Genomic DNA, 11,617 nt, shown 5'->3' on the forward strand with positions numbered 1-11,617 from the left:
AGTTGTTGGTTTGGTAGCACACCAGGTTTCAGGGAGGGAGGCCGCAGAGCCACAAGAGTCTCCGGCCAACCTCCGGGCCCTGTGGATGAAGAGAGAAATAAGAGCTGTGCCATGGGATGGGTCCTGGAGGTGTATCCCTGCTCCCCTTCCCAAACACTTTCCATGCAGTGTGCTTGTGATTATGTCTCCAGGAGGACCAGGGAGGAAGATCAGATTAAATTAATATTCACTGGGTTGAATTAAACACTTGTTATTTTGTAAAGTCTGGTAATCAACTTGTCCACCTCCCCAGTTAGAAAGCAAATAGACCTGACATTGTTCTAGTGTGTAGATACTGTTGTGAGAAGCAAGGAGCAGCAAAAAGCAATGTGGTTTGTTCTTTGGATGCACCAGAGATGAGGAAAATAATAAACATTGCACTAGGGAAAGCCCAAGAGAGCACTCCCTTAGATGTGACTATTATAAATTAATTTATCAAGTTTATTACTTTGCAAACTATTCCTAACATATTTGCTTAATATAATAAAAGTAGCTCATTCTCATATTTACACCAAATCTATACTGGTTTTTATAGCACTATCATAAAGTTATTGCAACATAGCTTTGCAGATGGATTGTCCTATTACATGTAGGAAAGCCTGCATGGATGTAGACCACCACGTTGCAATCTTGCAAACTGCTGCATGCTCTCTTCTCCACCTGATCCAAAATGACTGTTGCCCCTTTTTAGCAGAAGATAGCAATGCTGACCTAGGCTTCCTGTGTACATTTCTGCAGAACTAAAGTCCTGTGATGGCTTGATCCAGGCTGGAGGCCAGGTGCCCACCAAAGCTGCTCTATCACTCCTCTCCTCAGCTTGACAGGGGAGACAAAATATAAGGAAAGGCTCCTGGGTTGAGATAAGGACAGGGAGAGATCGTTCACCAATTACTGTCATGGGTAACCAGGGGAAAAACTAATTCCCACGGGCTGCAGGGGAATCTCTGCTCTGGTACCTGTGGAGGAGTTGTTCCTCTCACATCTTCTCAATCCTCTCTTTGGCTGCAATTGGATATTTTTTTCCCCCCTTCTTAACTATGTTAAGCACCACCATCACTGATGGGCTCGTCCTTGGCCAGTGACGGGTTCATCTTGGAGCCAGCTGGCATTGGCTCTGTCAGACATGGGAGAAGCTTCTAGCAGCTTCTCACAGAAGCCACCCCTGTAGGTCTCCTCCCCCACCCTGCCCAAAACCTGACCATGCAAACCCATTCCACCCCTCGGCTCTGTAAATCAGCTATTTAAGAGTTATCATTAAAATCCACATTCATCACACAATATTCACTAACTTCACTCACATCAACAAAAAAAGAATACCCCCCACCAAAATCAAAATAACATCATCACAACACCCAATGAAAGTGAACAATTTACACATAATCCACCCCTCGTCCCTTCACCACAATTACAACCGAAATTCCCCACAATTATTCTGCTCTCTAACATTGCTGAGTTCATGTTTTGCCCATTACCTCTCCCAATTACTATCCTTATCTTGAATTCCTCATGTCCCATGTTGGGTGTCAAGAAGGACTTTGGTGGGTTGATCTTGGCTGGTGCCCACCAAGCTGTTCTATCACTCCCTTCCTCAGCTGGATGGGGAGGGAGAAAGTAAGATGGAAAAAAACTTCATGGGTCAAGATAAAGGCAGTTTAATAAAGCAAAAGCAAAGGCTGCATGTGGAAGCAAAGAAAAATTCTCTGCTTTCCATCAGAAGATGATGTCCAGCCGCCTCCCGGGAAGCAGGGCTTCAGTAGGAATAGTGCTTGCTCCAGAAGACAAATGTCATAAATAACAAATGCCCCACTCCCTCTTCCTCCTCCTTTCTCTTAGCTTTTATTGCAGAAGCAGATGTCATGTGGTACGGACTATCCTGTTGGTCAGTTTGGGTCAGCGGTCCTGGCTAGGTCCCCACCCAAGATCTTGCCCACACCCAGCCTACTGGTGTGGGGGGGGAAATGCTGGAGAGCCAGCCTGGATGCTGTGCCAGCTCTGCTCAGTAACAGCCAAAACACTGGTGTGTTACCAACACCTTGCTGGCTACCACTGCACAGCACAGCACTATGGGGGCTGCTGTGGGGGAAAAGTAACTCCATCTCAGCCAGACCCAATATGAGTCCAAAGGTGGCTTGGACAGTCCTTTAGGGCTAAGCTACTTCTGCCTTTGCAAGGAGATATCCCTTCCTGGTGAGATAGCCTCCTGCACAACCCGCAGCCATAGGGAGGGAAACGCCCTTGTCTAAACACCCTGGGACAGATCTTTGCTCTTACAAAGGCATGCACGGTATCTCCATTGCCCACCAAGAGCAGATGGGGCCAGGTTAGTTTGAAGGAGTTTGGTACTGATGAAGGAATTAATATATAGCTCACTGAGCTGTGGTGGTCTGACCCGCTGGGAGCCTAAAGGCTTCAAAGCAATCTGTTGGGAAAGCAGCTTGAACCATGTACCTGCACCATGGAGCAAGAGTCTTATTAGGAATTTATCTGGCGTCAGCACCGGTTTGTGACCTGCCTGGGCCTGCAGCAGGAGTTCTGCCCAGCAGCTAAGGCTGCAAGGGGACTTGATTGGGAGTGGGACCCTTGCTGTACTTTGTCCCCCGTCTTCATCTGCAGTAGGTCTTGGCACAACTGCTTCCTCCAGACTAGGGAAAGAGCCTGTTTCACTGCTGGAGGACAGCTTGTGATATTCAGTGCTCTTTAGCATGGTTTCATTAGCACAAAGATAATGACAGGCTGATTAAACTGTGCAGAGCTGTAACTGTGCAGTTTGTGTTTTCCTGTCCAAGTGGTGATGGGAAGCAAGGCTGAGCTAGTAGAAATGTCGCATTTCAGGTGCAGTAGCGCTGGGGCTGTCATGTTCTCATCTGGGCACATGTGGGTGCCCAGAAGTGGTACATGTGTGTTGAGTCCAGCTTTCCCAGGGAGCTTTGGACCTTCTGTATATGTGCAGCAGAGCTGATCTGTGCAGGGTGCATGTCTGGGATTTCCAGGTCCCTGGTAACCTGGCTGGGACTTCTGGATATCTGGAAATCCGCAACCAACCCTCAAACCCTTCTAATTGCCCCTCGACAAAAGTGTGGTGGAATCAGCCATCCCATGGCTCTATACAGCTCAGGTTAAAAGTCTCAGGCACTGTTAACAGGGAAGCCTTTCCTTACATTAAATGTGTCAGCAGAGTACATTTCTGTTTTCTCTTTTGGTCCAGGAACTTGAGCGTCTGAACCAGGTCCTGGAAGCAGAGAAGCACCAGTTTGAAGAGGTGGTTCGGGAGCTGCGGCTGGAGCAGGAACAGATCAGACGGTAAGTCAGGAAACTGCGCAGGGCAGGAGAAGGACACAAACTCCCACGCTTGGACAGAAGCGCTGCTGTGGTGGTGAATCAAAACAGTTCATAAAATTCACCTATTTTGTGCACGTAGGAAGGAGATAAAAGCCAGTGTGATTTTGCAAACCATTTTTGCTTTCATAGACGCTACATCTGCTTAGATATGACTGCCCTGTCTGAGCTTTTCCAGTTGCAACCGTGGCCCTGCCCTTGCTAGAGAAGCATACTAACTAAGAAGTTGGTTTTGGTTTGACGATCAGGTGGCGCAGTAAAGTTCCTGGACAGCTGTAGTGTGTTCAAGGTGTGATGCTTCCTGGCAAGCTCCTGACTCTCCAGGGCTGCCTGTACCAACCACTGGTCACAGGTCCTGCACTAAGAGGTCCACAGGCTGTGCAGTCTGAGCGCGGTCTGTGGGGCTAGTGCTCCCCTGCAATAGCTGTCACCCTTTTTGCTTCTTTAGGGAGCTAGAGCTCACAGCCCGCTCCCTTAAAGGAGTGGAGGAAGAAAAGAAAGAGTTGCGAAGCCTGACACAGTCCTTACAGAAAAACCTAGAGGTGAGTGACCACTTCTCCACTCTGAGTGACAGCATTTTGGGAACGATCCATGAGAACTGACCAGGGCTGAAAGCAATGCTGTCCTGTGGAATGAATCGAACATCTGCTGGTGCCAGAGTCAAGTCCTGTGCGGATGAACAGGTTCATTCAGTAGCTGCTATGAAGTGACATGGAGCCCAGCAGAACCAAACTTTTCTCGGCAGTACCAGGTGATGTGAGGCAGGACAATAACCCTATGTTGCAGTTTGGGAAGCTCAGGTTGAAAACTAGGGAGAGACTTTTCACCAGATAGATAGGCAGGCAGTGGGAGAGGCTAAGGAATCTCCATCTTTTGAAGGATTTTCACAACTCAACTGTAGAAAGCTACAGCTGACCATATCTTGCTGTGTTGGCAGTGCTCTGAACAGGAGACTGGACTAGAGCCTACCAGAGGTCCCTTCCAGCCAACATGGCTATAAGTCTGTGATAGCTTTCTGATTTTTTTATTATTTTTTTTTAACTGCAACTCCCTAAGTCCTGGTGGAAATTGGCGCAGCAGAGAGGCATTCCTTGTTCACAGAAGGGAGCATGGTTCCCAGGGAATCAGGTATCACATGGGAATTTAGGAAATGGAGTGCTGATGTATTAAACCTTTTCCTTACTTGGTACCACTCTGGTGGATTGGTGAAAAGTGGCTTTTCTAAATATATATCATTTGTGAAATTTCCACACAGTTGTCCTCCTGAAGCCTCAATGTCATCCTTAATGTTCGTGTGAGATCCTGCAAGTTTGTTAAAAAAATCTGTTGCTGATGTTCCTTTGAGCTCTTCTCCTTGCCCGCAGTTATGGGCCTGAAAAAAGAACTGGAAAGCTAGGGAAAGACCATTCATGCCCCAGTTGCACACCGGACAGAACCCTTCACAGGAAAACAGCATGTTATGTCCTATTGCCCTGCAGTTAGAAGTACCACAGTGGGGATGCCCTCTAGTTCACAGTGAGGAGGGAACGGCGGGGAAGCTGCCTGCATCTGTGATGCACTAGGGAAGCACAAGGCTGCAGTCCCTGAGCTGGGTCCTTACTAGCACATCATGTCACAGGAGCCTGCAGGTTCTCGCCCCCTTGCGTAGCAAAAGCTATGGTGGAGGCTTGCTCCTCATGAGGCAGGTATGAAATGAAAACCAGATTTTGTTATTCCTGTTTTTAACCTGAATGAGGCACGTGGCTGTAAGGATGGAGGGACTCAATAGGGAGGAGCCAGGCAGTAGCAGGAGCAAAAATGTTAGACTTGGCTGATATTCACAATCTCTGTCCTTCTTCAAGGAGCTCTCCCTGGAAAAGCAGCAAATGCTGGAGATGCTGGAAGAAAATGAGAGCCAGCTCCCACCTCCAACCAGCCCCAGCAAGGAGCAAAGCTCCGTCTGGGGACTGCATTGCAGCCTGCGACAGATTGAAGAGAAGATGCAGCAACTTCTGGAGGAGAAACTCCTGGCAGAGAAGAGGTGAAGTGGGGGCAGGGGCTCTTACAGTGGTGCCAGAGACAGGGATGTGGGACAAGATGCAACCTGGTGTGAAGAGGATGGTGGGAAAAGAGGTAGTTTTCCCCCTCGCAGGTGGGAGGCAATCAGAAAGGGTATGGCTAAGTATTTCCAGGCTTAAAATTAGGATCACTTCAAAACTGTTCCCCTGTTTTTCCTGAGACCTGCAGAGAGGCAAGATCCTTTATAATTTCTATTCTTGGGTGCGGTAAAGGGAAGAGGACACTTCTGCCCTGCTCAGGCTCAGTGGTGCCAAATGACGTGACTATCTGCTGACTTGCTTTTTGGTTGCCAACACAAGACAAGTCTGGAAGCTTGTCTGGTTCCCATGGCAGGAGTTCCGGTTATAAATGCTTCAGAGGGGACAGAGTGAGGCAGGGCAGCTGAACTCCTTGCTGCCGTTTGGGGCTGCTCCTTTCAAATCAGGACTTAGGCACGTGAATCCATTTGGTGTTCATGGACTTGTTTGGTGCTCCTGGACCTCATCTGGGGGTTGAGAATGTTCCATTCAAGAACCGTCCACCTGGCTTTCTCCAGCAATGCCTGTGTTATTGAAGTGAAACACAGACAGTGCTCCCGTTAGTGCCTCTTTGCTCAGAGCAGCCAGGTAGATAAGCATGCCTCATCACAATACTGAGCCCCTTCCTTCCTGTGAGTTGTGCCGGGGTGGGAATGGTCATCTTCCTTTGCTGTGCCATGCACCAGGCTGAAGGAGAATGAAGAGCGGTCCCGAGCGCTGGAGGAGGAGCGGGAGTTTTACTCTTCCCAGTCGCAAGCGCTGCAGAACTCTCTCTCGGAGCTGACCGCGGAGAAGCAGCAGGCAGAGAGAGACCTCAAGGTATCCCCTGATATGTCGCATATTGCTGTACCTGGGCCCAGAGTTCTCTCATTTTCCCTTTCAGTTCATCCTCAATCAAGCAGGAGACTTGGTTTTATTTTGTTTTCATTTTGTGGTTGCAAATCTTCATTTGCTATGCTTCATATCATGGTTACATGTGAAGTTGCTGTGTTGTATCTATGTAGCACTACTATTTATTCTCTTTCTGAGGCCTGATTAACCCATTCAGTAAAAGTCTTCTCATCTGCTACTGCGAAAACATAATCTAAAGATGGAGGGAGGAAAAAAAAGTAAAAGAGGAAAGTAGACACAATCAAGAATAAAGATTATTTTAAAGAAAAGCTAACATAGACATTGCAGAACTGAGCAGAAATCTTCTCTCCTCACTTGTGCTCAGAGAATCAATTTTAAGATTTGTAAATCTCCAAGAACCTCTGCATGAACTTAGGTTCAAAAGCAGAGGAATGCAGGTGAGGTATCAGCCCTCCTTCGTTATCCCAGTGATGCAAGATACCCTAATCAATGCAAAGGTAACTGGACAAAGTATGATATTTTCTTTTAATCTAAATAATGTAAAGGTTATGCTTATGATTATCTGTTTGACACTCAACCTCCTTCTACAAATATTTTGTCCAAAAACCCCCAATTCTTTTCCTGGACCTCCAAGATTTTCTTATCCAGTAACCTTCCACTTGGCCAAACTAAAGCTAAGTTGACCTACGCTGTATTAGTTATTCTCATTTGCTAAGATACTACTGATATTATCCTTAATTTCTAAATTTTCTTGTGTTTCATTTCTGAAACGAAGTACTGTACGCCCCTCTGTGGGAACTGACTGCCTTTATCTCAAGTCCGTCTCAGCTGGAAAGATGTCCTCCTGTTCCTGCTCAGCTGCAAGTACTCACATAACCATAAATTTATGTCTTGAAGTACTATCTCTGATTCCACATGGTTCATACAATGAGAGGGAAGCTGTGAAAATGAAAGAGTAAAGGAGAATTACTAAAATAACGTGGACCTCAAATTCAGATTCTGTCTGGAGACATGAGGAACAACTTTTATGTGGTCTTACAATATCTCTATTGGTTTTCCTTACTGTTTTCTTTTCATTTTCATCTGCTTGGTGGGTTCCTCACAGATCTTGTGAGTTAGCAGGATGGTTATTGAGACGCAAGCTGTTTTTCAGTAATGCTTATTGTCTTCCTCAGGCTGAGGTGAAGGTGCGCATGGATCTGGAGAAGAGACTGAGAGAAGCTGAGGAAGCGTTGCAGAGCTTGGAGCAAGGCTTAAATTCTCTGGATCGCAACAAGGAGAAGGAGGAGAAGATGAAAGCAGATGTCAGTAACTTGAGAAGTAAGTCAGTCATCCATCCTCGCTACTGATGAGCATGCTCTGAAGGAGGAAATATTTCTACCCATCTTCCCAGACAGAAGTCCCCAAATTAGCAAAGATGCACATACTCTCCCAACTCCTTGTACCTCAACCACACCTCCCTTTTGAGGAGCCAGAACGTGCTATGCAGGCACTTGGTGTTTTGCCCTCAAAGGAGGGCAAAATTATTCCAGCCTTCTCTTGGGTGGAAGACAAACCTAGGGGCAGATATGCTTTCCAAAATGTCAGTCAGGGAAGCTGTAGCAGAGCTGTAAAGACTGACTAGGTCTGAGTTACAGAGTCCTCTGATTCTCCTCAAAATAATCTTTTTCTCAGTCTTGGTTACGAGAACATCAGCAGTTTAAGGAGCATCATGGTTGTTGTAGCAACGTGCTGGTAGGTGACCCAGCAGGTGAAGTTTGGAACCTTACTCACAGCTGAGTCACTGCATCAGCCCAGCACTGATGTGCTGAGATGACTGCAGCCCACAGGTCAGGTGTAAGACTCGGGCTCCTCACAGCTTATCCCCGTTTATTTCCTTTACTCTCTCCCTTCCCTTTCTCTCCCCTTTTTCCCCCTTTTTCTTTTCCCTTTTTTTGCTTTCTCCCCCCCTTTTTCTCCCCCCCTTTTTCTCCCCCCCTTTTTCTCCCCCCCTTTTTCTCCCCCCCTTTTTCTCCCCCCCTTTTCTCCCTCCTTTTCCCTTTTTTCTTTTCTTTTTTTTTTTTTTTTTTTTAAAGATGGGGCATTACCCTAAGCATCTGGCTTGAGTCAAGTTGGGGAATTGACATTAGCAGCTTCAATTGGGTCTGCTTGTTTTCCATCCTCAAGTATAGTGCAGAGGGAAGGTGTTATGAAGATGCTATATCTGTGCAGTTAAGGCTTCATTTCAGTGAAAGGTGGATGTATTGAGCCAGTACAGAAAAGTCAAAAAGTCCTGTGGCATTCTGAGCACTGTTACATATATAAGTATAAATACATGTATAAATACTTTTTATATGTGCACGCATATTTATAATTTATATATATAAATATATGTAAATAGAATAAGTGTTATTCAGTAGTTTCTACATCAGATTTCTAAACTGAGTCAAAAGGGCATGATTCTGAACTGCATCCCACTGGCTCAGAGCCATAGTAAGAAAACAGAGCTGAACTGGATGTGTTGAGCTCAGCATTCAACTAGAGCTGAGCTACCTCCACAGGGCATAAGTGAGTAACCTCTGGCACTGAATGTCTCCTGACGCTCATTTCCAATCTTTTGGGGGATGTCTTCTTCAAAAGAGTAAAAATGTACTGGTGAGCAAACCACTAGAGAAAGTGAGGGACCAGCAATGTTTTCTTTAACGTCAGTCCTAGCAGAGATTGCCTCAGTTCTTCCAAGTGATTCCTGCAGCTCTGCCCTGCCCTTTCATGTAAGAGTCGGGGCGTATTGGCACATGAGCCCTCTGAACAGCAAGGGACCAGCAACAGGCAGGAGGACAGCAAGACTGCAATGGCAGAAGATATGCTGGTTAGACCATGAGTTAGACCCTAAGAGGGGAAATGGGCCAGAAAAAGCAGCTTGTGTGGCAGATCAGGACAGAATGATGTTGTCAGGGATTGGATATGGGGCTTTGCATGGAGCCTGTAACGTAGGTACGTATGTGCTAATATTTGCTATGCTATTAAGAAATCCCTGGCTATGTATGACCCATGTGTGTGTGTGCCCCTAGTAGCACTGCCAACACCTCCCTTTCCGCAGTTAGACTTGACTGGTTTTAGAAGTCCTTCAAAGTGCAACAAGCAAGTCTTCAGAGCCCTCTGTTGCAAGAGAGTTGAGAAGTTTTATCACAATATCAGAGGCTTTTGACAGTTGAATCATGAGCAGTTGTGAGAATGACTGATGGGGAATGCATGGTTGCAGTTCCTTCTATAATTTCAGTATGTATTTGTGAGGCACTGGAGGTTTTTGTCACTTTGAACTTCCTCATTCTGATTATATTCTGGAGCTTCACAGATTGTTGTTCGTGAAGATCTAGGGAGTGTTGAAAGTCATTACGCTGGCTCAGCCCATCAGCGAGTGCAGTCCCCTGTGACTGGTTCATTGCTTGAAGTGTCTCTCCTGTCACTGCTCACAGTGGTCCTGCTCACTTTTTTCCTCAGAGTTCTTTGAAGAGTGCATCCGCAATGCCGAGCTGGAGGCCAAGATGCCCATGATCATGAAGAACTCTGTGTACATACACAAGGCTGCCACTCGCCGCATAAAGAGCTGCCGCTTCCATCGCCGGAGAGCCAGTGTTTTGTGGAATGACTGTAGGTATCAGGCAGCTTCTTACTCTATATCCTGCACTGAGTCTCTGTACTGGCTACCTGTCTCTTCATGTATGTTGAAAGGTAACTGCTGTGATGCTCCTGAGCCCCTAAAAAATCCCATATGCTCAAAGCTGACTTCATTGGAATGCTTAATGATAGACTGAGTTAAGTTGGAAGGGACACCTGGACATTGTCCAATCCAATCCAGTGCTCAGAGTGGCTACCTGCAAGGTTAAATCAGGTTCTATGTAGAACCCTAAATCAGGGGCGGCTGTAAAGAAGAAAAGCGTATTTCCATGCTGTCAGCATTTTCCTCCTCTGAAGACAGTAAGGTGAAGCTGTTAGAGTGCAATGGTTAGCTCATCCCTTTCCAGGCTCTCAGTTGTGTTATTGCATGCCTTGTGTGCTCTAGTGAGGCTTTGTTGGCAGTTTGTGTCCCTGATGGAGAGCGCTGACCTTTCTGTGCTGCTCTTGTTTCAGTGAAGCAGTCCCAGTCCTTCATCTTCTCGCACGCAGAAGCTGAAAACATTGAGGAGCTGAAAGAAGCAGCCAAAAGACTGAGCCGGGACCAGCACTTCAAGGAAACTCTCTATCAAATCATGAGGTCGCAAAAGGATTCTGCTTCAGGGGACGAAAAGTGACTTTTGTTGGGAGGGGGCTTCTGATCTCACCTTGCCATTCAGCTCTGCAAAAGTTACGCCATTGGGTGCTAGGGTCAGAAAGGAGATTTGCCATTTGGTGGGAAAAGTGGGGGAAAGTTGTGTGTAGGCAATTCCCTCAGTGGCTTTGCTTTAGTTTGAATGCTCCCTGTAGCCTGGCAGACCTTCTCTGCTGATCACTCCAGATCTGTTTGCTTCAGCTGCTTACGTTAAGCCACGTTTTGCCAAGATACCACGGTCGGTGTTAAAATGAACCACAGACCGTAGCTTAGGAAGTGCCTCTTCTTTCCTTTCCTGTTTAGTCTGTCTGCCAAACACAAGTGCTTCTGAGAAAGCCCTTTGTCAGCTTACGCTCCAGCTAGTGCAATCTCCCCAGCTGGACACAGCTTACCCTGTTCTGCCTGATCCCTTCTAGGAAATGGCTCGCTGCACACACCCCCAGTCAGTCAGCACGCCGGTGGGGCTTGTTTCCTGGCACATTTCCTGAAGACCGCAGCAGTCCCAGCCTCCCAAGCACAGGCAATAATATCAAACACAGGGCAACCTCTTGATGTTACCTCATTTCAAGCAAACGATAGCAACACAAGGTGAAGACAACCTGAGGATGCTGTGGATTTGGCTCCAAGGAGGATGATGTGCAGAGAAGAGCTTATAGGTAACTCAGCGCATCGATGCAAGCTGGAGGGAGGGTTGCGTTGTGTTGACTGTGGGCAGAACATCCTGGGCCCACCTCTGCACGTTTTTTGCATTGGGACATCTGGCTGTGCCACTGCCAGAAGGAGAAGCAGAGCTATGTGCTGCAGAAGGTGTTATCTATAGGCAGATTCAGTGTGGAGAAGCCTTTGACTCAGCTCTGATGGATTCCTCATCACCTCTGTAAAACAAGCTGGAGGACAGGTGGGTGAGGCGTGTCCAGCAACAAAACCCACTACTGCTTAGAGAATTAAACATTGTCAGCAGCAACCTGTCAGGGCTGTGGAGGTGGGGAAAGTCATCTCTGTGTGTGCTGCAGTGAATAGCCTATGT

At 46.9% G+C, this 11,617-nt stretch overlaps 1 protein-coding gene across 1 annotated transcript in view; it reads left to right on the top strand.

Moving 5' to 3' along the window:
- The window catches only part of PLEKHD1 (pleckstrin homology and coiled-coil domain containing D1), a 31,941-nt gene extending 20,815 nt beyond the window's left edge, over positions 1-11,126 (top strand). Inside the window, exons 7-13 of the mRNA XM_075754223.1 lie at positions 3,245-3,339; positions 3,824-3,917; positions 5,217-5,395; positions 6,137-6,269; positions 7,478-7,622; positions 9,783-9,932; positions 10,413-11,126. Of these exons, the coding sequence (XP_075610338.1) occupies positions 3,245-3,339; positions 3,824-3,917; positions 5,217-5,395; positions 6,137-6,269; positions 7,478-7,622; positions 9,783-9,932; positions 10,413-10,573 (957 nt within the window). The 3' untranslated portion in view covers positions 10,574-11,126. The remainder of the gene's footprint in view (positions 1-3,244; positions 3,340-3,823; positions 3,918-5,216; positions 5,396-6,136; positions 6,270-7,477; positions 7,623-9,782; positions 9,933-10,412) is intronic.
- Positions 11,127-11,617: the final 491 nt, after the last annotated feature.

Source organism: Balearica regulorum, chromosome 5, assembly GCF_011004875.1.
Source record: "Balearica regulorum gibbericeps isolate bBalReg1 chromosome 5, bBalReg1.pri, whole genome shotgun sequence".
NCBI classification, from domain to species: Eukaryota; Metazoa; Chordata; class Aves; order Gruiformes; family Gruidae; genus Balearica; species Balearica regulorum.